We start from the raw sequence: 26,414 nt of genomic DNA, 5'->3' as shown, positions 1-26,414 counted from the left end.
ACCTCTAATGGTACTTGTCAAAAAGAGTCCAGGGAAGTGTACAAACCGTCAAAACTATGGGGGGAAATTACAATGGCTATATGCTCCCTAGAAATCAACAATATAGTCTGTGGCTATCCTCATATATCCCTGTCGCACAAGTGAAACTTCCTTAGAGTCACTAACAGTTCCTGTCAGGTGGATCTCACTTTCACAAACACTCACTTCAGTCTCTCAAATACCTACTTACACTTAAGAATTCCCTTCCTTGGGATGCCTGGGGCTTAGTCTGTTAAACATCCGACTCTTGATTTTGGCTCAGGTCATGATGTCGCAGCTTGTGGGATTGAGCTCCGTTGTCAGACTCCGTGCTGACATCATGGAACCCACTTGGGATTCTGTCTCTCTGCCCCTCCCCTGCTCTCACTCTCAAAATAAATGCATGAACCTTCCAAAAAAAAAGAAAAAAAAATTCCCCTCCTTTACTCCAATTACTACTTCATTTCTCTGAGCTTCAGCTCAAGTCCCACATTCTCTACTAATTCTGACCCCTCTTTTATGTTATTTTAAACAGCACTTCAAGCAGGACCATCATGCTTGCTAGTTGATTGTTCACATTTAGTCACATTTTATTACATGCCTACAATATAAAAAAAAAAAAGGGAAAGGAGTTTGGGAACCAATATATAAGGAAAGGTACATGAATGATGTATCATCAGCTCCATCTCCAAGAATCACTGAAACCAGTGAATTCTGTAACTTAAAAAAAAAACAACTTTATTTATCTGGGGGGGGGGGGGTGCAGATAGAGAGAGGGAGAGACAGAATCCCAAGCAGGCTCCGCAGTGGCAGTGCAGAATCTGACGTGGGGCTCGAAACCCACAAATCATGAGATCATGGCCTAAGCCAAAGTCGAGAGTCGGACGCTCAATTGACTGAACCACCCAGGCTCTCCATGAATTCCATAACTTACCACTAGATTTAAAAAAAGGTCTGAATGAATGAATTAGGGAGAGAAAACAAGAGCATCAACACAAATTTCAGTCTTTTCTCACACTATATATCCATGATTTATCACCTGCTAGTCAGTAACTGCACACGCAAGAGAAATGAGACACCATTCCAGAGACGTGAACTTCAACGTGTTCTTGAAGTTACCTTGTGAAAAGCTGGGTGACACGGTTTGATTGACAGCAAATACGCTGTTTGACCTTGGCGGTGTCTGTAACTGAGGCGGCGGGGGCTGAGCAGTCCCAGGTACGGAATTTCCAGGCAACACCACCACATTAGACTGACTGACAGTGGTTCCTAAGGCTGTTGGATCAGTCATGCACGTAGCTATCAGAATGTTATTTGAATTTCCAAAAGTTGTGCTTGTAGCTGGCATCAACTGTATGTATCCGCCATCCTTGGAGACGCACGGTGGGGCACTGGCTGAAAAAGCAACGCTGCCTTCACTCTGCGCATTCACTGCGGAGTCTTCGGGTTTGAGGGCCAAGAGGCTCTGTTCCACCGATGCTGAATCCCCCGTTCTTTCCGCAGATGTGAGAGCGCCTGGGGCTTCTTCTGAAGACAGGCACTTAACCAATTCTCCATTTTTGGCAGGGGACTTAGTGGGAGAGGACAGTATTATAGTCGGCAGGTTCTCCCCACTGATACTAGAAACAGCACTGTTCAGTTCAGTATCTGAGGAAACAAATGGATCATCACTAATGATAATTTTGAGAGAGACAATATTTGCTGCATCAACGTCTGCCGAGCTGTCAACACCAGGTCTGTCGCTGGTGTTCTGGGACTCAGGATGAGAACCTCCCACTGAAGAACACACAGATTCTGACAGAACAGCACGTTTATCTTCTACAGGGTCACCTTCTGGAGCAATCAATGCAACTTCCCCACAGTTACCATTCTCACTTAAAGTGAGAAAAATACTATCACCATCTTCTTTTAAAGATGAAGGCTCTTGCGAACCGCCAGCAACTTTCTCAGACCTTGAAGGCTGAGTTTCATGTTCTTCCGCGTGATTTAACTCAAGAGATGATGAACCATCAGGCGGCTGTTTAACCGAAGATGTTGTATCTTCCAGACAAATGTCTACTTGTTCGGATATATTTAAACCTGAACTTTCAACCGATACAGGTAATATCTTGCTTTGAAGTGGAGAATTATCACGGCAATCCACATGTTGTTGTGATGTGACCGGCAATCCGTTGTGAATCTCAGTCTCACTCTGCAGAATCTCTTTAGGGTCTGGTGACTTAGAACCAGGGAGGTTAGTTTTAAGTCTTCCTGTGTTGTTAGAGCTTTCACAAAACTGACTTGTTTTAGATGTCTTTCCAGTTAATGGAATATTTTGGGATAAAAGCTGAGAACTCTTCCCAGAGAGAACGAAGTTTTCACTGTTAGTTTCCCCCCCGAGGGAAACAAATGACGTTACTGGTATACCAGACTGATCAGGCTGTAATGGAGAATCACGTAGCGCATCCGGCAACAGAGAACTCTTTCCGACCTCCATTGCCATGGCGGTTTCAGTGGACATCTGATGGGTGTATAATTCGGCACAACGCTGATTACATTCGGCATCAGAATTTACTCTTTGGTTAAAGTCATTCAAATGAGGCACAGATTCAAAGGAAATATCAAGGTTACACTTCTGTTCATTAGGTACACCCGTTTTAAATGCCTTTTTCTGGACATTAGAGCCTATCTGAGAAAAGTGTTCCTGTGCTTCTGGTCTAAGCTCATCGTGGTTGCTGCCATTCTTCAAGGCACTGGATGTGTCTTCATTTTGGTAGGATGTACAAAATGGGGGCTGCCCAGACTGATCACCTGCAAAATAGGATGGAAGAGACAGATAGGGAGTATGCGTTGCTTTCTGAGGGAGTCACGTTTACCGTAAGACCTATTTTGCCAAGGAAGTAACGCATCTCAGACATAACGCAAAGGGCAGGTCTGAAAAACCGTATCTCACATTTTCTGAGTCTCAAAAAATTCACAGGCACTTTTTTTCTTTTTTTTTTTTTAATTACTGATGCCTTTCTGAGTAACTGCCAGACTGTTTTTCAAACCTCTTGGAAAACAAATGACACAATGAAGGAAAAAATATATGGGTTTCAGAACATCCAATGTTTATCAGTATGTAAAACTGGCCCCACACATGCAGCTGTTTTCACAATAGCTGGCTTTTCAACTTTTACCATTTCTATCAACCTTACTTTATCTGATATATTTTTCACGGTGAAATGGGCCAAGTACACTGTGCATCATCAGCATTTGATGTTACTGTCTACTGTGTGCAACATTCAACATTCAGTAGAAACATAGGAATATGACCTAAAATGTTTTAATATCCAGAATTCAAGACTATCACTACAGTATATAATCTCCTCTAAGCAAGTAAGATATAGATCTTGAGCACTCAGTTGCACTTGCTTACCAGGCTAAATGATTAATACCACACACCAACGTTACATAGCAGAGATTTGGACTTGTAACACACAAAAAACTGTTAAATGTTATATAGACTTTTGTCAAACTGGTCAATTCTATTAATGCTAAATTGCGCAGGTCAACAATTATGAAAGAATGAGTACTAAAAATTCTCCTTTTAATTAAATTACTAAAAGACTTGGGATTTTTTCTTTAATGAAAAGAAAAAAACTTATTCTTACCAGATTGTTCTGATTCAAAAGAACCTTTAACTGCTAGATTAGTTTCATCTGCTAACACTACACTGGGATTGGTGTCCAGATGTGGACTGCAAATGCCTTGGGATACCTGTTTATTATTCTTGGATTTACCTGTTAGAAAGGGAACAGGGAAATAACTGGTTAAATGATCAAAATAAAAAAAGCATCAGTTAATACAACTTAATGGTGATCCATCAAATGTTTAACTTTATGTCTTTTGGATATAGCCTTGTATATCATGGACAAAACCAAAGATTTTTGTAACAGACTGGTAGTTCTTAAGCTTTAGCCTACATCAGAATCATCTGGAGAGTCCAAGAATTTGCATTTTTAACGTGTTCTCAGATAATGCTGATAATGCTGGTCTGGAGACTAACTCTGAGAATACTGCATGAGACCATAAAATTAAGGGCAATAGCCAATTTCTTGCATTCCTTTTGTACTACCCAATTGTGTTTAATATAATGTATGTGTTAACCTCAACATATTTGTGCTGACTGGCAAAAATGCCCACACAAAAAACAAAATACAAAATGTTTTCCATTTTTATAGCTTAAATTTAAGGAAAAAACCCACCCTCCCCCACTCCCAGACCCTTCACAGCCATAGACTTGCTTTGAAGAAAATAGGATATTTTTCCAGATGCTCTGGGAATTTTGCTTCAGTCTGGCTAAGGTGCCCAAGAAATGGAAACTTTTTTCTTCTAACTGCCTTGAAAGAAATGGTCTACTTACCATAGTCAAAGAGATCAAAAAGTGCCTGAAATGCCGGATCTGATTCTGTCTGCTCCAGTATGTCCTGGATAGCCTCCTCAGACATATGGATTTCACTCTGCAAAAAAAAGAGTGATCCTAACTCAATTAGTGTAGTTTAATACCAGCAAAATAATCATAGGATATCTGATAGCTCTCAACTTCTATGTATAATTATTTCCCTCCAGGAAAATTTCTTCTGATTATGACACTAGGCTCATGTGAAATAAATTAAAACAAGACTAGAAAGGAGAAAATGAATGTTCCCTCATTCAACTTCCTAAAGTTAACTGTCTTGGTGCATATATTCCCAAACATTAAACATAAGTAAAATCACACTATAAATGTTCTTTTTTAAAAACTTGACATCCAGCAACGAGTAAGTGCACAGCATAATGTCTTCGCCTACATATGGTGTGAGATAATGACCACAGTAAGTTTGGTTAATATCTATCATCTTATACAGATATAACAACAGGGAAAGTGTTCTGAGAACTCTTAGGACTTACTCTCTTAACAATTTTCAAATATGCCACACAGCGGTGTTAACGACTCATCATGCTGTACATTACCCCGCAGTGCTGACCGCCTTCATCCAACTGCCCTACTCTCAATGCCCTGCCTCTGGTAACCACAAATCTCATCTATTTTCCTATTAGTTTGGCCTCCTCCTGTATAAAATCTCACACTTTTTATCTACCTGTTTTGGCCTTTTAATATTAAATGCTTTCCTTAAGTGTCAGACAATCCTTGCACGTCCATTCACATTTTAGTAGCATGCCAAAAGCTACCTGCAAACTCTGTGCTAAGGGAGGGAGCTTGTCAATTACCAGGTATGCAACAGAATAATCTCACAGAACTATCCGTATTTTTAGTTTTTTTTTTTTTTACATTTTTGTGAGAGAAAGGAAGAGGGAGAGTGTGCAGAGGGTGGAGGCAGAGAGAGAGTGAGACACAATCCCAAGCAGGCTCTGCTCTGTCAGTGAAGAGCCTGATGTGGGGCCTGACCTCACAAACCACGAGATCATGACCTGGGCTGAAATCAAGTGTCGGAAGCTTAACTGACTGAGCCACCTAGGCACCACTAAGTTTTTTGTTTGTTTGTTTGTTTTGAGGGAGTTAGACTTCTTGGTGGATGAGTTTAGGGCTGACAAATGTGTTTCTGGTAAACAGTGTGAATGGGGGCAATGTTGAGACTTTAACTACGACCTCCTAAATGTTGCACGCTGTCTTCCTGCTTTAGCTATCTTTACATCTGCTTTCGGAGCTACTGGTGCTAAGCTTTTTGGGATTTCTATGTGGTAAAGTTGGTTTTTCCTGAGCTTCGCCTTTACTGGCTTACAACTCGGAATCTCGTAAGTACTACATGTCCATTTTGACTTCTGTAAGTTTCTTTTTTCCCTTTTCTATCCTCTTTCCTTTGTTCTTGTGAGTTTTTAAAATTTCCCTATGCTGTCTAGTAGTAGGGTACAAAACTAAATGTTTAATCCACTATCTATGTAAGAAAAATGAATCCCTTTGTAACAGGCTTTTTGTTTGCTAACTATGCCACGATTTAGCCAATTACCACTGATGGATATTAGAATTTTTTCAAATTTTCAGTTACAGTAGTGAATACCACAATGAAAATCTATCTAGGAATCTGTTCATTTCTTTCTAAATTTTTTTTTTTAACGTTTATTTATTTTTGAGACAGAGAGAGACAGAGCATGAACAGGGGAGGGGCAGAAAGAGAGGGAGACACAGAATCTGAAATGGGCTCCAGGCTCTGAGCTGTCAGCACAGAGCCCGACGCGGGGCTCGAACTCACGGACCGTGAGATCATGACCTGAGCTGAAGTCGGACGCTTAACCAACTGAGCCACCCAGGCGCCCCGGAATCTGTTCATTTCTTACAATAAATTCTTACCAACAGAATTACCGATTCCACTGATGAGAAGCAGCCGGAGGATATACACATTTAAAATTTTGAGAACTGGGGGAAAAAAAAAATGGGGCACCTGGGTGGCTCAGTTGGTTGAACGTCCAACTTCAGCTCAGGTCATGATCTAGCAGTTTGTGAGTTCGAGCCCCGCAAAGGGCTCTGTGCTGACAGCTCAGAGCCTGGAGCCTGCTTCGGATTCTGTGTCTCCCCCTCCCTCTGCCCGTTCCCTGCTCATGGTCTCTCTCTGTCTCTCAAAAATGAATAAACGTTAAAAAAAAAAATTTTAAATTTTGAGAACTGGGGAGCCTGAGCAGCTCAGTTGGTTAAGCATCCGACTCTTGATTTTGGCTCGGGTTGTGATCTCACAGTTTACGGGATCAAGCCCCGTGCTGGGCTCTATGCTGACAGCAGGGAGCCTACTTGGGATTCTCTCCCCACCACTCTCAAAATAAATAAACATTTAAAAAATAAAGTAAAATTCTGAAGACTACTACCAAGTAGCTTTCTACAGAAGTTGTGTTAAGAGTTCCTGTTCTGTGTAACAATGTACAAACTTTTTTTTTTTTTAATTTAACGTTTATTTATTTTTGAGACAGAGAGAGACAGAGCATGAACGGGGGAGGGTCAGAGAGAGGGAGACACAGAATCTGAAACAGGCTCCAGGCTCTGAGCTGTCAGCACAGAGCCCAATGCGGGGCTCGAACTCAGGGACCGCGAGATCATGACCTGAGCCGAAGTCGGCTGCTTAACCGACTGAGCCACCCAGGCGCCCCAACAAACTCTTAACAATAATGGGCAATATCAATTTTTAAGCATCGTTAGTCTATTGAATAAAAGTAATCTGTTCTCTTAATTTGTGATTATTGAATTGAATATTATCTCCATGTTTACTAAACATTTCAACATCTTTTTGAGACCAATATGATTTAAACAGAATGACACTGAACACATTTTAAAACAATGCATTCAAAGCTGGTGAGGAACCAAGAGGGTGAAGGGTACATCCTATTCTTAAGCAGTCAACAAAAACGTGCTGAGGTTTTTCAAGTTCACAAGTCACTGGGGTAAAACACCACCATCACGACCACCTTTGTTTCCTTTAAAAGTTGGAGCAAACAGATTAGATTGTTACTTCACACAGGGATAGGACAGATACTCAGTGAAAGGCTGGAGTAGTATGCCAGAGGGTATGCAATCTAGCTAGATAAAATGATGTATTTTCCACTTGCATCAATTTTACATGAAAATAGAATGTTTTTTTTTAAAGAAAAAAATAAAAGAAATAGAGACTAAGAAGCAAAACTGGTAAGTCTTGTCAACTAAAATATTATTATTTCAAAGAAGTTTCAGTACATTCTGGCTAGGGTCTTCATTTACTCTTCTCATAGTTGAAGATTTAAAATTCTCAATTTTAGTTATTTATAAGTCATGGTGCAATGTTGCATTTTTCAAGATTGATAAGGCGTACATTTGAATACTGTGGAACAGGAAATTCACATGCAGCAAGAGTTAAAGGGGAACTTTCATGAAGTGGTAAAAACTTGGTTGTTTTTTTTTTTTTTTAATAAAAATGGCCATAAAATGAAAAGAAGAACCTGTCTGAAGTTAAAGAGCCAGTCAACTTTGATTATGAGGATGTACAGAGAACATCAACAATTCTTGATGAAATGTGATTTGGGAGGAAGCCTGGAGCTTGAACAAATATTTCTATATGCATGAACTTGAAAATTTACAGTCATGTAAATAATGTCAAGGATTCAATGTAATCAAATTATGAAATGGTGGATGCACTCTTATAAAAGTTAATGTTGATGAAATATACTCTTCTGGTCAATCGTTTTACTCTAAACTTCAAAAGTTACAACCAGAAGAATCCTGAAATACATGTTCCAATCAGTCTTCTAACTATTTTTAAAAATCAAAGTAGAATTTACACACAATAAAAGGCACAGATTTTAAGTGCTCAATGAGCACAGCTCAATGAGCTTTGAGAATTTTAAGGACTATGTAACCACTACTCCAATAAAAAACGTTAAAATGGGGCTCCTGGCTGTCTCAGTCGGGGGAGACTGTGACTCTTATTTTTTTCTAGTTTAAGAAACAAAGATTGTCAATCTGGATTTTATTACTATTATCACTATTATTTCTTATTCTCAAGTTTGTTAATATACAGTGTAGTCTTGGCTTCAAGAGGAGAACCCAGTGATTGATTCATGTCTTATGACACCCAGGGCTCATCTCAGAGCTGTGAGTTTGGGCCCCACATTGAGAGTAGAGATTACTTAAAAATAAAATCTTTAAGGAAAACAAAACAAAACAAAACAAAACAAAAGTAAAACATTTCCACCACTCAAGAAACTCACATACCTATACACACCATTCCCTCTTCTAGAGAATTCTTCTTCTCGGCAAATCACTCCCCTCACCCTCACTGGGGCAACAACTTCTGATTTCTATCACCATAAATTAGTGCTGCATGTTTCACAACTTTATATAAATGGAAGCACACCCTTTGCATTGTTAGTCTATCTTCTTGATCAACATGTTTTAAGATTCATCCATGTTGCTATGTATACTAATAGCTCATTCCTTCTTACTGTTCACCAGTATTCTATTTCATGGCTGTCAAAATTTGTTTATTCCTTTTTTTGTTGATGGACATTTGGTGAACATTCTTATAGAAATCCTTTTGTAAACATATGCTTATTTCTTTTGGGTAAGCAGCCTCGTAATTGCTAGGTCAAAAGGAAGGTGTACAGGTGGATACATAACTTTGTAAACTATCAGTTTTCCAAGCAGGCTGTACCATTCATAACCTCCATCAGCAATCTTTCAGAGTTCCAGGTGTTTCATATCCTCGTCTCCATTTGATATTGTCAGATTTTTAACTTTTTAGCCACTGTAGTGAGTGAAAGGGTATCTCATTTTATTGTTAAAGTTCACTTATTTTTTTATTTTTTTTTTATTTTTTTTTTATTTTTATTTGTGGGACAGAGAGAGACAGAGCATGAACGGGGGAGGGACAGAGAGAGAGGGAGACACAGAATTGGAAACAGGCTCCAGGCTCTGAGCCATCAGCCCAGAGCCCAACGCGGGGCTCGAACCCACGGACCGTGAGATCGTGACCTGACTGAAGTCGGACGCTTAACCGACTGCGCCACCCAGGCGCCCCATTAACTTATTTTTTTTGAGAGAGCGAGAGTAAGCACATGAGCAGGACAGGGGCAGAGAGAGAATCCCAAGCAGGTTTTGAGCTGTCAGCACAGAGCCGGACACGGGGCTCGAACTCACACAAACCATGAGATCATGAATTGTGCCAAAAAGAATGAGACACTTAACTGACTGAGCCACCCAGGCACCCTTCATTGTATTCTTAACTTTCATTTCCCAAATGACAAATAAAGTTATCTTTTTATAGACTTATTAGCCATTCCTCTATCTTCTTTTGTCTGTCCCAGCCTTTTGCCCATTTCTTAAAATGGGTGGTTTATCTTTTTACTATTGGTTTGTGGGGGCTCTTTTTATACAGTGGATACAAACTTGTCAGATAAATGTATTATGAATATTTTCTCCAAGTTGGTGGTTTGATATTTTCTTTAATGATGCTTTTAACAAGCAGGTATTTTAAATTTTAAGGAAGCTTTTTTCTTTTTTTAAATCTTTTATGTGTAAAAATATCTTGCTACTCCAAGGTCACAAAGATTTTTAACTACTTAAAAATTTCTACTTCACCTATTCATATAACTAATCACTTCTTAGTGTATCTGATGTTTTTACTACTCAGTTGGGCAATATGTCTTGCTATTCTTTTAAAAAGTTATTTAGGGGCGCCTGGGTGGCTCAGTCAGTTGAGCATCAGACTCTTGATGTCAGCCTACGTCACGATCTCACGGTTCACGGGATCCAGCCTCACAATGGACGGCGCACTGAGCATGGAGCCTACTTAAGAATCTCTCTCTCTCTCTCTCTCTCTCTCTCTCTGGGTGCCTGGGTGGCTTGGGTGGTTGAGTGGCTGACTCGTGATTTCAGCTCAGGTCATGATCTCATGGCCATGGAATCAAGCCCTGTGTTGGGCTCCATGCTGAGTGTGGAACCTGCTCGGGATTCTCTGTCTCTCTCTCCCCTCCCCACCTCCGCCCCACTACCCTACTTACACTCTCTCACATTAAAAAGATTCTCTCGGGGCGCCTGGGTGGCGCAGTCGGTTAAGCGTCCGACTTCAGCCAGGTCACGATCTCGCAGTCCGTGAGTTCGAGCCCCGCGTCAGGCTCTGGGCTGATGGCTCGGAGCCTGGAGCCTGTTTCAGATTCTGTGTCTCCCTCTCTCTCTGCCCCTCCCCCGTTCATGCTCTGTCTCTCTCTGTCCCAAAAATAAATAAAAAACGTTGAAAAAAAAAAAAAATTAAAAAAAAAAAAAAAATTCTCTCTCTCTGCCCCCTCCCGTACTTATGCTCTCTCTCCACCAAAAAAAAAAAACAAAACACAAACAAACAAAAAACTTATAGTTCGTTAAATTTACAGAATTTCACTATGGGAAAATATCACAATTAAAAATTATTTATTTATTTAGTTATTTATTTAGAGAGGGAGAGAGCAAAGTTGGAGCAGGGTAGGGATACAGAGGGAGAGAAAATCCCATGCAGGCTCCATGCTAACAGCGCAGAGCCCCAGGCAGGGCTTGATCCCATGAACCGTGAGATCATGGCGTGAGCCAAAACCAAGAACCAGATGCTCAACTGAGTGACTCACCCAGGTGCCTAGAAAATTTTCTTAAAGTATTCTGAAAGAATGGACAAAAAATAAATAAATAAAATAAAATTAATCAGTGGTCTGACCCAGAATTCATCTGAAGCAAACCTGCCACAATGAATTCAATTGGTGGGCATGGCAACAAGCACGGATTACACTGCGTGAGAGCCCAAGTGAAAGGATGTGCTACGGTCACAAATCTCCGCCGCTCTTGAGAAAGTATTTGCACAGGAACAGATCTCAAAGATACAATATTGTATTCTCCCTCCACCAGCTTACAGTCCTCCATCTTCACTATCACTGAGCAGCCCAAGTGACTACACCCCACCTTCCTTCTGTTAGCGGTAAGCGGTCACACTAGTTAGTAACCTGTCTTTTTCAAGTGTCTTGTTCATTTTATTTGGAATCATTAAATATCTTTAACGTAGAACTTCATTGTTCCCTCACGTTTTAACATCGTCTGTAGCAGATAAAAGGAATCTCATTTAAATATACGCTGTATCATATTGTTGCTTCCTGTGCACCCATGTACCCACTCAGGTACCTGAAAGTATTAAATACTTGGATATCCAGGACAAGGGCTGTATAGCTACAGCAGACAGCTTTAGTGATACAGGGAGAAACTGGAGATATTAGATGGCTTAGGATGTCTTACTCCTTTTACCATTTAAACAATGCAATTTACACTGATTATTTGAAAATTCACTAGCACATTTTCAGGAACACATTATATTACATTTAGATAAAGAAGGAGATCTCTAAAATTATTATTTTAAATAATTTTATACATCTAATCTGTTGGCAATGGATGTGAAATGAAACCAAAATGTTCACTACGAGCATATGCACTATATGCACACACCGTAACCTGTACCTGAAGTCCCAGGAGCTCATCAATTGAAGTCTCTGGTTCGGTAGGGTTGCTCTCTGTTTGCTTAGGTACTTGAGCAATATTGTTGTCACTGTAATACAGAAAGAAAAATTTTACCATAGCTCTCAGTTAGGTGAAAACAATGAAGCATTTTAAACACACATAGCTTACCTAGTCAGAAATTTATTAATGTTTTCTGCAAGCTTTTCTTGAAGAGATTTGTTACTTAATATTTTTTCTCGTGCATTTTCAATAACCATTTGCTGGAAAAGAAAGTCAGTATTAGAAAAAAGAATAGGGTAGAGCTTCCAGTAAATGACAGCGAGGATAGTTTTAATAAATCTAGGTGGAAACTCCGAAATTGTGGCTCCCTCCGTATTAATACTCAAATACAACACTTTACAATTGTTTTCACAGATCCTTTACCAACCCTTTCTTAATTGATTACAAAACACAATTCCAAGCTCTTTAACTTTTTATACAAGGTTTCAAATAATTTGCCTCTAGTAAAATGCCCTTTGTATCGCATAAGCCAGCACCCACAAGATATTTACAGTTTCCGGAACATTACACTGTTTCTTACTTGGTGCACTTGCTCATGTGACCTAATCTAAATGGACTGTCTCCTACTCATAAATTTTACTACTCTCTATCTGATGGCAATTCCTCTGCACAGTGTTGTAGAAATATTATAACACACAAATGCATATACACACTAAATATATATACCCGTTTCTCTATCAGTATTTTAAAACTCAGGAATGTCTCAAGTTGCAAACCTTGGTAAGGTCACTTACTTTTTCTACTGCAAATGCATTTGGATCCTGGAAATTCCGTATTGTTGAATGAGGTCCAGACAGAGTGTTACTCTTCCTTTGAGATTCACTGAAACACATTTTAAAGCTTGTCTTTTAACTAGGATGTAAAACAGATTCAATGATAATTACATATGCAGACACAAATCTTAAGATCATGGAACACCAGGCATTTTTCCTCTTTGTGGTGGGAACAAAGGGCAGTAGAACAGAAAAGCATTACTAAATTTGGATTAATAAAAAATGAATCTGAGGTCCAGCTTTACCACTTACTATGTGGTCTGAAGCAAGGTAGGTTCTGACTCTTTGACCTACTTTTTAATGGGATAAGACCAACTGTATTATTAATTTTATGAAATAATTGAATAAAGTGAAGTATGTGAAAAGACTTCATAAAAAGGCCAAGGTTTCACTCTCGCCATTGTTATTCAACAAAGTATTGGAAGTCTTAGCCTCAGCAATCAGACAATGCAAAGGAATAAAAGGCATCCAAACTGGCCAGATGGAAGTCAGACTTTCACTCTTCGCAGATGACATGATGTTCTAGATGGAAAACCAAAAGGTTCCACCAAAAAACTGCTAGAACTGATCCATGAATTCAGCAAAATCAGATTATAAAACCAAGAGATTTCACCAAAAAACTGCTAGAACTAATCCATGAATTCAGCAAAATCGCAGATTATAAAATCAACGCACAGAAATTGTTTGCTATCCTATACACCAATGAAGCAGCAGAAAGAGAAATCAAGGAATTGATCCCACTTACAATTGCACCAAAAACCATCAAGTACTTAGGAATAAACATAACCAAAGAAGTGAAAAATCTATACACTGAAAACTAGAGAAAGCTTATGAAAGAAATTGAAGAAGACACAAAAACATGGAAAAATATTCCATGCTCCTGGATCGGAAGAACAAACATTGTTAAAATGCTGATACTACCCAAAGCCACCTACATATTCAATGCAATACCTATCAAAATAACACCAGCATTCTTCACAGAGCCAGAGCAAACAATCTTAAAATTTGTATGGAACCAGAAAAGACCCCGGATAGCCAGAACAATCTTGAAAAAGAAAACCCGAAGCTGGAGGCATCACAATCCCGGACTTCAAGCTATGCTACAAAACTGTAATCATCAAGATAGTATGGTACTGGCACAAAAACAGACACTCAGATCAATGGAAAAGAAAAGAGAATCCAGAAACGGACCCACAACTGTATGTCCAACTAATCTTTGACAAAGCAGGAAAGAATATCCAATGGAATAAAGACAGTCTCCTCAGCAAGTGGTGCTAGGAAAATGGACAGCAACATGCAGAAGAATGAACCTGGACCACCTTCTTACACCATACACAAAAATAAACTCAAAATGGATGAAAGACCTCAATGTAAGACAGGAAGCCATCAAAATCCTCGAGGAGAAAGGCAAAAACCTCTTTGACTTCGGTCACAGCAACTTCTTACTCAACACGTCTCCGGAGGCAAGGGAAACAAAAGCAAAAATGAACTATTGGGACCTCATCAAAATAAAAAAGCTTCTGCACAGTGAAGGAAACAATCAGCAAAACTAAAAGGCAAATGACGGAATGGGAGAAGATATTTGCAAACAACCTATCAGGTAAAGGGTTAGTATCCAAAATCTATCAAGAGCTTCTCAAACTCAACACCCAAAAAAACAAATAATCCAGTGAAAAAATGGGCAAAAGACGGAATAGACACTTCTCCAAAGAAGACATCCAGATGGCCAAATGACGCAGGAAAAAATGCTCCACATCACTCATCATCAGGGAAATACAAATCAAAACCACAACGAGACACCACCTCACACCTGCCAGAATGGCTAACATTAACAACTCAAGCAACAACAGATGGTGACGAGGATGCGAGAAAGAGGATCTCTTTGGCACTGCTGGCAGGAATGCAAACTGGTGCAGCCACTCTAGAAAACAGTAAGGAGGTTCCTCAAAAAAATTAAAAATAGAACTACCCTATAACTCAGCAATTGCACTACTAGGTATTTATCCACGGGATACAGGTATGTGGTTTCGAAGGCGCACATGCACCCCGATGTTTATAGCAGCACTATCGACAATAGCCAAAGTATGGAAAGAACCCAATGTCCATCGACAGATGAATGGATAAAGATGTGGTGTATATATACAATGGAGTATTACTCGGCAACCAAAGAATGCAATCTTGCCGTTTGCAACTACGTGGATGGAACTGGAGGGTATTATGCTAAGCGAAATTAGTCAGAGAAAGATAAATATCACATGACTTTACTCATATGAGGAATTTACAATACAAAACAGATGAACATAAGGGAAGGGAAGCAAAAATAATATAAAAACGGGAGGGGGACAAAACATAACAGACTTTTAAAGAACAGAGGGTTGGAAGGGTTGTAGGAGGGGGATGGGCTAAATGGGTAAGGGGCATTAAGGCATCTACTCCTGAAATCATTATTGCACCATATGCTAAACCTGGATGTAAATTAAACAATAAATAAATTAAGAAAAAGGGCCAAGGTTTCTATAAATGTTAGATACTGTTATCGTTATTTTACTATTAAAACAATAAAGGAGGGGAGGTCAGCCTTGAATGGGAGACAACCAAGTAAAAAGCGTAACAAAAATACCCATGGTGTGGCAGTTAAGAAATCAGAAAAAGCATTTAAAAACTATTCTCTCTTTTCTGAAATATCCTTCAAACAAAGACACAGGGCTAAGTACAGAAAGAACTTTGATCTCAAAGACTTCCTGAAAAGATTTCTGACTTTGAGACTCTAAATATTTATTTGTGAAAATGCCAGTATTATTTATATTTACTCAAAAACAGCCTACTTAAAAAAATCTGATAGTACCAATTTTAAGACATATTTTTATGCACTATTTTAGAAAGAACAGATTTCCAACAAAACAGTGATAAGCCATTGAGTATAAGATACAACTAGATATCAAGGAGGTTAAAATGTGGGAAAAAAATGCATTTTGCAATGAATATAATAGTAAATAATCCCAAGAAGTGAGTCCATTCTTGTTATTTTATTCATAATGTAAATATCCTGGTGTAATTCTTATTTAATTTTAATGGTTATTAGAAACTCTTCCTTTTAAAAGGCATTTACCTTTTGCGTCTAGCAGGAGACATTACACTGGCTTGAGTTTTCCTTTCCTGAGGACCAGGAATGATACTTAAAGACTCTCCAGCTGTATTTCAAGAAAAAAAGTATTAAGTCAAGGACATGGAATAGTTTTCTAAACTTGAATTAATGGAATAAGCAGCATCACATAATGATTATTTTATATTAAATTCAGTTAGCATACACTGAATGCTTCACTATGTGCAAGGCACTGTAGAATATATTAGAATGAGTAATATCTATTGTTTGACTTCAGGCTTTTAAACTTTTTTTAACGTTATTATTATTTATTCTTAAGCGAGATAAAGAAACAGAGCATAAGTGGGGGAGGGGCACAGAGAGAGAGGGAGACACAGAATTCAAAGCAGGATGCAGGCTCTGAGCTGTCAGCACAGAGCCCGACGCAGGGCTCGAGCTCACAAACCGAGAGATCATGACCTGAGCTGAAGTCGGACGTTTGACTGACTGAGCCACCCAGGCGCCCCAAGATTATGCATTTTTGACAAGCTCCCAGGTGATACTGATACTTCTGGTCCACTGACCACCATTTGAGCAGACAAGATTCAGATTATTTTCAGTATTTTGTCATTATAAACAGGCTCCCCTAGATTAAAAAAAAATTTTTTTTTAACATTTATTCATTTTTGAGAGACAGAGTGCAGGTGGGGGGTGGGGCAGAGAGAGAGGGAGACAGAATCTGAAGCAGGCTCCAGGCTCTGAGCTGCCAGCACAGAGCCTGACGCGGGGCTCAAACCCACGAACCATGAGATGTGACCTGAGCCAAAGTTGGACGCTCAACTGACTGAGTCACTCAGGCGCCCCATTGTCTGACTTCAGGTTTTACAATTAAGTACAGCACAGTCTCAACAAAACATGGCAGATTGGAGGAAGTGTAAGAATTGTAAACTAAGTGTACACTATAGTGTATATATACTACATGTTTTTACCCCGGGGTGTAAAAAAGGTTGGAGAAGAGATGGAAATGAAGGAGGATGTAATGGATGGCAGTAAGTTTCAGCTGCACAGAAGAGAAAGAAAACTTGTCTAAGTGAAACTGGCATCTGAATTTTAATCCCAACTCTGTTATTAAATAGCTTTTCGCCCCTTAGTATCAGGTGTTTTCAACCATTTCAAGTACACAACAAGCAAGCTATACTAGACGATCTCTACGTGTACCTCCAGCTCTAAGATTCACAGAATATGAATGATTTTCAACATGTAGATAAAGATGGAGGTGAACTGGAAGAACACCGTTCATTCTAGGAGACTGGCATGAACAAATAGAAGGAGGCGGTCAAATTTACTGTGTATTACTTTTAAAATCAAATATAACACAAGTCTTTTCTATTAATGTAGAAAACGGAGAATTAGAAGAAAGTTCCAGGTTGGACCTCAGAATAGAGATAAGAATTCTAGATTAAAATGTTTTCTAAGTATAACAACATGCTCACTTTAAGACAAACTTACCCAAAGTCTGTTCCAGTTTATAGTACTTTACAATTTATAAAGACAGTAATATATCATCTATTTACACAATGTGATTAAAAACAAAACTCAGAGAACAAAATTTAAACTCACTGGCCACAGTGTCTTGTGACTGTGAATGGTTAACCACTACAAAATTTGACCTCACAGGAGCTGTAATCTGGCCAGCTGACCGGACAAGCTGTGTGGCTGTTGAAGGAGTAGCAGCAGGACATTGTCCTGAAAGATACGCTAAAGTCAGCAACTCTGAATTGACGGGAGCCGCTTGAGACGCCAGCTTTCTCTGTCTTTTGATTTCTGCAATTCCACTTCTTGTTCGGACTGCAACACAGGAGAATTTAAAAAATTAACTCAGTGTCAGAGTGCTCTGGCAATTTTAACAAGTCTATGTGATACACATCCTACTATTTAATAACATATTAGAGCTATAGATTGAAAAAGAGCCCTTGAAAGTAACAACTAACTTTAGGTGTTAATTTCGTATGAAACAAACTAAAATGCATACAGTTGACCCTTGAACAACACAGGGGTTAAGAGCACCGACTCTTTGCACAGTCAAAAATCCAAATACAACTTCTGACTCCCCCCAGACTTTAACTACTGATAGCTTACTGGTGACCAGAAGCCTTATCGATAACCAACAATTGAACACACATTCTGTATGTTATATTATACTGTAGTCTTACAACAAAGTAGCCTTAGAAAAGAAAATGTGATTAAGAAAGTCACTGGAAGCCAAGATACATTCATATTCCTGTACTGTATTTATTAACAGAAAAAAATTATGAATAAGTGAACCCACCCAGTTCAAAGCAGTGTGATTCAAGGGTCAACTGTATACACAAAGTTTATAAATCTATGAGTATATTTCTTTAGTAATTCATACTAATAACACCTCTACAAATTAAGAAACAAACCAATGAAATGAGAATTAAAGACATGAATACATTAGAGTCAATGAAAAAAAAACAGGGAGTACTTCAAATGCTCTTTTCTACAATATAATTTCCTATTATGGTAATAACTGTACTTCAAAGAGCAGTAGTTAAAATTTTTTTTTTTTTTTTTAACGTTTATTTATTTTTGAGACAGGGAGAGACAGAGCATGAACAGGGGAGGGGCAGAGAGAGAGGGAGACACAGAATCTGAAACAGGCTCCAGGCTCTGAGCTGTCAGCACAGAGCCCGACGCGGGGCTCGAACTCACGGACTGCGAGATCATGACCTGAGCCGAAGTCGGACGCTTAACCGACTGAGCCACCCAGGTGCTCCAAAGAGCGGTAGTTTAAACAAAATATATACTTAGCATAAATTTGACAGTTTAAGTCTGAATTAATGCTAAACATTATTTATAAAGCTGAATACCTACCTCTCTGACTGGCAACAAACCCTGGGGAACTTTGCATGCTCCTAACAAATAAAAGAGTTAGACGTTAAAAGATACGGTCTAGTTTATTAACAGTCAGACCTGAAGTAAACTGAATTAAAAGATAATAGACCTCTCTCAGATAAAAAAGATACGCACATTTTTTTTGAGGGGTGACCAATCTTACTTGCTTTAGAATGGTGGCATGTTAACACACTCACACACACCGAATTTTAATAATCAAGTTTTTATCCAATGCGGTAAGCATTAGAGAACTCTGACATCCCTTTAAGAATTCGACTTGACTTTAAGAAGTCTATATATTTAAGGAAGCCACGGATAAAATTCTGTAGTTATTAATTACCTTTTATCACTACAGTGATACCTTCACAAAGAAATTCTTCATTTCACATAGGACTCCATACATAAATATGTCAGAATCCCGAAGTTAATTTCAAAGGATATCCTGCTTTTAACAAATTTACTACTTATAAAACTATTTTATCCAGTGTCTAACAAAGGAGGAAAGCAAACAGGAAAGCAAACATATAAGAAAATTCACAGTATAAGGTGATTCTCCTTTTATTATGAACTGGTTACCCAATCACAGACACTGCTCTCTTCCTGGGAAATCTGTTAAATTAGTCTCTATGAAAAAGAGCAATAAAACTTACTAAATTGAAAAAGCATTTTTAATAACACACACACACCAATCTTGGAGAATATTTGACTAAAAGCCTTTTATTTTTATGTAGCATCTCAACAAAACATCTCAGTAACTTATAAATATTTATAGGTGCTAATTGTGAATGTCTTTCAAGATTATTTGAAAGGGGGGAAAAAAGTCAAGAAAGGGGGAATAAAGGTAAGAGTACCAAATAAGATGTGATAGAGTTAGACAGAAAGCATTTGAAGCCATTTCAGCAGTTTAAACTGGGAAGGAAATGAAGCCCCTGCTGCATTTATGCTGAGTGTTCCACTTTCTCTGGGAGAAAGGGTAAGAAACTGTTTTTATACTATACTCTAAAGTTAGGTAAGAGCTGTTTACCAGTAGGGCATTACATGGCCATGACCTCGGTAAAAGGTGCATATTAGTACCATGAGAACATTCCAAAATTAGAAGATTCCACAAGTAGCATTTTATTTAGGCTTGTTTCTTTACAGGGGAAGAACCAATGAGGCACGAATTCAACACATCAATTCTTGGCATGAGTAATGAAGATTCAACTGTGTAAGGAAATTCACACAAGGCTGGATTAGATTTATATTGTACCCAGAGAGCTGCCTCTAAATTGCTAAGGGACTTTGGGAATATCATTAAACATGTGTAAGTCTCAATTTCCTTATTTCTAAACATTTTATTAAATATGTATTTTATTTCAAATTATTCCAATAAAAAACAGGAATATCCATAACCTCTGGAGTAAATTTAAAATTAGATCAGTATTACAGAAGTGCACTGTGTGGGTCATAAGAAGATTTAAATCTGAAGAGCTTTCTGCATGTGTTTGCATTCCCAAATCATCATGCATGTTCTGATAACTTTACTATACAGGCTTTTTATTTATTACCTGATCTGGGAAAGCGTATGGTCTAACTTCTTCCACAGAGATGACATAATTGCTGGAACATCATTTGATGTTTCTAGGGAAGAAGAAAAGTTAATGAATATGGCTGAAGAAAATTCATCACTTAATTTGGTCACAAAATCAACAAGGAAAAAACCTTTTCTCTCAACTGTTGACCTTATGTTGGAAACTAGGAAATAAGCCTACTTTGTAAAATGACCTGCAAAGCTGTACTTCTTTCTTTTCTCAAGCCACTGACTATCCGACGCAATGAGTGGAAATGGACATCTGTAAAGTCTCTGAAGCTTTTTAAGAACGATTTTATATCTTCTTTGTATTAAATAAAAAACAAACTATTTTATTTCCTTTTTTTTTTTTTTAAAAGATTTTTAAAAAATTTTAAATAATCTCTACACCCAACATAGTGAGCTCACAACCCTGAGATCGAGAGTCACATGCTCCACTGACTGAGCCAGCCAGGTGCCCCCAAAAGGACAAACTATCTTAAATCTGTTCTAGTTGACAACATGTGACATTTAAAAGTGAATTAAAATAATGTGATTTATAATAAATTTCATAAAGGTTATGCAAACTCCTGTGAGTGTGGAAATTATTTTTCCACAACCAATTTTTTCATGTCCAAATTACTGTGATTGGTCAGCAACCCCTCAATAAAAGCACCACCGCTTGGAGCGCCTGGGTGGCTCAGTTGGTTAAGCGTCCGATTTCGGCTCAGGTCATGATCTCGTGGTCTGTGAGTTCGAGCCCCGCGTTGGGCTCTGTGCTGACAGCTCAGAGCCTGGAGCCTGTTTCAGATTCTGTGTCTCCCTCTCTCTGACCCTCCCCCGTTCATGCTCTGTCTCTCTCTGTCTCAAAAATAAATAAACGTTAAAAAAAAAAAAATTAAAAAAAAAAAAAAAAAAGGCACCACCACTTACTATACTTAAGAGTTACAGGTAAAATTCCTGAGAACTGATTTTTTTTTTTTTTTTTAGGATATGCTCTTAAAGTCCAGAGTGTTGGGGAACTTACAGGATATTTAAAATCTTTACCATATACTTACAAAAAACTCAAACCAGAGAAAGCTACCCAACATAAAAATGGGATTAAACGTTCATATTGCAATAGCATATAGTTTTTGATGTTATTTACACTGTAAAAATTCCTGTAGAGGGGCACCTGGGTGGCTCAGTTGGTTAGGTATCAGGCTCTTTATTTTGGCTCAGTCATGATCTCACGATTTGTGGGATCAAGTCCTGCTTCAGGCTCTGTGCTGGCAGCACGGAGCCTGCTTGGGATTCTCCCTCTCCCCCCAACTCTCTGCCCCTCCGGAGCTCACACTCATTCTGTCTCAAAATAAACAAACATAACATTTTAAAAAAATTTAATATTACTCTCTGTAGTTTCTAGGGCTGCAATCTGGGAAAAGTTGTTTGGCCTAATTCTCAGTTTCCTGGGATCTTAACAATAAAAATGGATTTTTTTTTTTAACATTTATTTTTGAGACAGAGAGAGAGCATGAATAGGGGAGGGTCAGAGAAAGAGGGAGACATAGAATCCGGAACAGGCTCTAGGCTCTGAGCTGTCAGCCCAGAGCCCGACGCGGGGCTCGAACCCACGGACCGTGAGATCATGACCTGAGCGAAGTTGGACGCTTAACCGACTGAGCCACCCAGGCGCCCCTAAAAATGGATTTTAACAATAAATACCTCTTACTGGGTTAGTTTAAGGACTGTTTACAAAACATATGAAAGCATCTAGCACAAAGCTGTCTACAGACAAATACTCAATAAACATGAAGCATCCTTCCTTTTTTTCAATGCTATTGTTTTATGGTAATTCTTGTTAATGTTCTGAGCTACAAAAATAATATTAGAGAATAAAACAATTTTAACTTTCCCCTTAAAATATTAACTTAGGCAACTATTAATTTATATTCTGGCTAATATAAATCAGAATTTTATGACTGGGTCCTGTGTCCAGATTTAGACTACAAAGGACTTAAAACATTATCTTGAAATTCTCTAACACGTAGCAATGCTGTTCATCAAGGCAGAGACCTACATTTAGGAGTTTTATTTTTTACAAAATTTATTTTGTTACATTCATCAGCATTCAGATTTTTACGATTTCTCAATATAAATGCAAACTTTTTAATTAGGTATTTCCCAGTAAAACTTCTCTCATCGTAATGGAGATAAGTTTTTTGCTTTGTTTTGTTTTCTGAAAAGTTTTCTTTTGATTTGCAAGAGGCATTATCCTTTAAAAATTATTTCTACTTAAAAATTAGATAAAAAGAATCCCTGAACTTGAATTCTTACCTTTTGCTTTCATAGCTACATATTCATTCAGAATTGTTGTCAAGTTTTTTCCAAACAAGGACTGAAAAGAAAAAAATCAAGCATTACAAAAATTGTGCAACACTGCAAATAATCTTCCACCATAGAACGTCTATATAACGTTATAAAAGCCCTGGATTTTTTGATGGGGGTGAAGAACAAGGTATCAAAAATAAAGAGTCACTTAAGTTAGGAGTTGCATCAAATCTTCCACGAGTCAAGAAAATTGCCTGTTTGAAATTTTAAAAAAATTTTATTTATTTTGAGAGAGACAGTGAAGAGTGAGCAGGGGAGAGGCAGAGAGAGAGAGAGGGAGAGAGAGAATCCGAAGCAAGCTCCGCACCATCAGTGCAGAGCCTGACATGTGGTTCAAACTCATGAACCATGAGACCATGACCTGAGCCCAAGCCGGAAGCTTAACTGACTGAGCCACCGAGGCACCCCAAGGACCTTGTCTGTTTGAATAAGACACTAAGACTATGTTTTTTTAAGTAAGATAGTCCAAAGGCAGAAAAGTAGTTTTCAGCTGCAAGGGAGGGATCCAGTCACCTAAGTTTTAAAACTGTAAGGACCCACTCCTAATCTGCCCTTTCTTTTAAAAAAAATTCTTTTTAAAATATTAATTTTTGAGAGAGAGAGAGAAATGTGAGTGCACAAGAGTTAGTGGGGAAGGTGCAGAGACAGGGAGACACAGAATCCGAAGCAGGCTAGAGGCTGTGAGCTGTCAGCACAGAGCCTGAAGTGGGGCTTGAACCCACAAACTGTGAGACCATGACCTGCGTCAAAGTTGGTCACGTAACCCACTGAGTCACCCAGGTGCCCCACCCCCGCGACCATTCTTAATCTTATTTGTATGTTCTTTCTCACAGAGAAACCTGGCTCCCATTATCTACATTACATTTTCATTATTTGTTGAGAATGGCTAATTTAGTAGAACTCAGAGGGATTTATTTAAGATTCATTCACGCTTTTTGAGTCAACAGCATGTTTGCTTTTTGTTGTTTAGTAGTATTCCATTCTATGGCTGTACCACAGTTTATCTGTTTATTGGCTAAAGGACAGCTTGGTTGTTTTCCGTTTTTGACCATCACAGATAAACATTAGTGTGCAGGCTTTTGTGTGAACATGTTTTTCAATTTACTTGGATTAAGTATCTGGGTGTATGAGTGCTGGGTCACATGGGGAACACATGTTTACCTTTATAAACAACTGCCAATTTGTTTTTCAAAGTGGTTGTATGATTTTACATTCTCAGCAGCAATAAATGTGAGTTCCTGCTGTTTTGCACCATTACTGCTAATGATCTGACAGTTTTTAAACTGTTCTTTACAGTAGCCATTCTAATATATATATGCTGGTATCTCTTTTTTTAAAAAAAAAAAAAAATTTTTTTTTTAACGTTTATTTATTTTTGAGACAGAGAGAGACAGAGCATGAACGGGGGAGGGTCAGAAAGAGGGAGACACAGAGTCTGAAACAGGCTCCAGGCTCTGAGCTGTCAGCACAGAGCCCGACGCGGGGCTCAAACTCACAGACTGCGAGATCATGACCTGAGCCGAAGTTGGACGCTTAACCAACTGAGCCACCCAGGCGTCCCTCTCTCTCTCTTTTTTAATGTTTCACTTATTCTTGAGAGAGAGAGAGAGACAGACGATGAGCGGGGAAGGGGCAGAGTGAGTGAGGGACACAGAATTGGAAGCAGACTCCAGGCTCTGAGCTGTCAGCATCGAGCCCCCGTGAGGCCCAAACTCACAAGCGGTGAGATCATGACCTGAGGCAAAGTCAGAGGCTTTACCGCCTGAGCCACGGACGCACCCCTGTTGATATCTCTTTAGAGTATTAATTTGCATTTTCCCAATGACAAATGATTTGGAGTTTTTAAATTAGCTTATTGCCATCTTCAGATCCCTTGCCCTTTAAAAAGATTTTCTTTTTTGGGGCACCTGGGTGGCTTGGTTGAGTGCCCGACTTCGGCTCAGGTCATGATCTCATGGCTCATGAGTTCGAGACCAGCGTGGGGCTCTGTGCTGACAGCTCAGAGCCTGGAGCCTGCTTCAGATCCTGTGTGTGTGTGTCTCGCTCTCTGCCCCTCCCCCACTCACTCACACTCTCTCTCTCTCTCTCTCTCTCTGTCTTCCTCAAAAATAAACATTAAAAAAATTAAAAAAAAAAAATAAAGAGATTTTCTTTTTAAAGAGTTTTTTTTTTTTTAATGTTTATTTTTGAGAGAGACAGAGAAAGAGACAGAGTAAGAGCAAGGGAGGGGCAGAGAGACACAGAGAGAGAGACACAGAATTTGAGGCAGGCTCCAGACTCTGAGCTGTCAGCACAGAGCCTGATGTGGGGCTCGAACTCACGAACCATGAGATCATGACCTGAGCCGAGATCAAGAGTAGGATGCTTAACTGACTGAGCCCCCCAGTCACCCCCAAAATAATTTCATTAAAAAAAATTTTAATAGTTTTTAAAAGGGTGTTCTGGGTACAAATCCTTTATCACATAACTGATAATGTAATTTTTTTTTTCCAGCCTATGGTTGGTCATTCTTTGAACAGTCTATTGTAAAGCAAAATTTTTAAATTTTTAGGAAGTTTAATTTACCAATTTTTCCTTTTTGTCAGTGTCATACTTAAAACTCATCATCAAATCTAAGTTAACATAAATTTTCTCCTGAAAAGTCTTATAGTTCTATGCTGTACATTTGGTCTATTATCCATTTTGGTAGTCTTTGTATGATGTATGTGTAGAGAATCTTTTTTTGAATCTGCATGACTAATTGCTCTATCTCCATTTGTTGATAAATTACCATCTCCAGTGAATTCCCTTTGTACTTCAATCACAAATCAGTTCTGCATGGGTCTACACTGGGCTCTATTCTGTTCCACTGATGTAAGTGCCAAACCTCCCCCTAACATCACCGGATCATGATGACCAGAACTCATTAATAAGTCTTACAATTAAGTAACAGGACTCTTCCAACTTATCCTTTTTAAGAACAGTTTGGAGTATTCTAGTCCCTTTGCTTTTCCACATGAAATTTAGAAATCAGCTTGTTGCTATCTATAAAAATGCTTATGGGCATTTTAATTGTAATGAATCTATAGATCAAAATGGGGAGAATGGACATCTTAAATGAATGCACTATCTTTGATATTCCCTAGCAGTTTTACTTTTCAGGTTTCCTCCACAGAAAAGAATGTTGTTTGTGACAGCTGAAATGAATCTAAGGAGCCATGTTTAAAAAAAATTAACAAAATACTATGTCAAATAACGTGGTTACAAAATACACCCACTGTATTCCCAATGATGCTCTGTTGGTCTAGTAATCTTTTTTTTTTTTTAATGTTTATTTATTTTTGAGAGAGAGAGACAGAGACAGACTGTGAGCAGGGGAGGGGCAGAGACAGAAGGAGACACAGAATATGAAGTAGGCTCCAGGCTCTGAGCTGTCAGCACAGGTGAAGTGACAACAAAGATAACAAAATACCTGTTTTTTATTTATCTAAAGTAAGCAACCAGATGCAGGAAAAAATTGGTTAAGTGTAAGACACTATATAGCAGGTGGCTTAAATAATAGGCATTTCTTATTCTGGAGGCCAGCGAGTCCAAGGTCAAGGTGCCAGCCAATTTAGTTCCTGGTGAGGGCCACCTTCCTGGCTTCCAGACATCGCCTCTGTGCTTATTCAAGGAGAGAGATCTCTCTCTTCCACTTCTTACAAAGGCAATAATCACAAC

The 26,414-nt window shown here is 38.7% G+C and overlaps 1 protein-coding gene across 1 annotated transcript in view; it reads right to left on the bottom strand.

Annotated features, from left to right (window-relative positions):
• The window catches only part of LOC109278701 (protein NPAT), a 53,108-nt gene that overhangs the window by 8,165 nt on the left and 18,529 nt on the right, over positions 1 to 26,414 (bottom strand). The window contains exons 3-13 of the mRNA XM_019469259.2: positions 22,662 to 22,722; positions 20,344 to 20,416; positions 18,776 to 18,816; positions 17,501 to 17,728; positions 15,908 to 15,989; positions 12,760 to 12,847; positions 12,134 to 12,225; positions 11,966 to 12,053; positions 4,403 to 4,499; positions 3,651 to 3,779; positions 1,138 to 2,808 (exon numbers count right to left, since the gene is read on the bottom strand). Of these exons, the coding sequence (XP_019324804.2) occupies positions 1,138 to 2,808; positions 3,651 to 3,779; positions 4,403 to 4,499; positions 11,966 to 12,053; positions 12,134 to 12,225; positions 12,760 to 12,847; positions 15,908 to 15,989; positions 17,501 to 17,728; positions 18,776 to 18,816; positions 20,344 to 20,416; positions 22,662 to 22,722 (2,650 nt within the window). The remainder of the gene's footprint in view (positions 1 to 1,137; positions 2,809 to 3,650; positions 3,780 to 4,402; positions 4,500 to 11,965; positions 12,054 to 12,133; positions 12,226 to 12,759; positions 12,848 to 15,907; positions 15,990 to 17,500; positions 17,729 to 18,775; positions 18,817 to 20,343; positions 20,417 to 22,661; positions 22,723 to 26,414) is intronic.

This window comes from Panthera pardus, unplaced genomic scaffold (assembly GCF_024362965.1).
Source record: "Panthera pardus isolate Hobbes unplaced genomic scaffold, ASM2436296v1 HiC_scaffold_12, whole genome shotgun sequence".
Lineage (NCBI taxonomy): Eukaryota > Metazoa > Chordata > Mammalia > Carnivora > Felidae > Panthera > Panthera pardus.
Note: the sequence above shows the minus strand (reverse complement) of the source record. Positions and strands in the feature narration are given on the sequence as shown.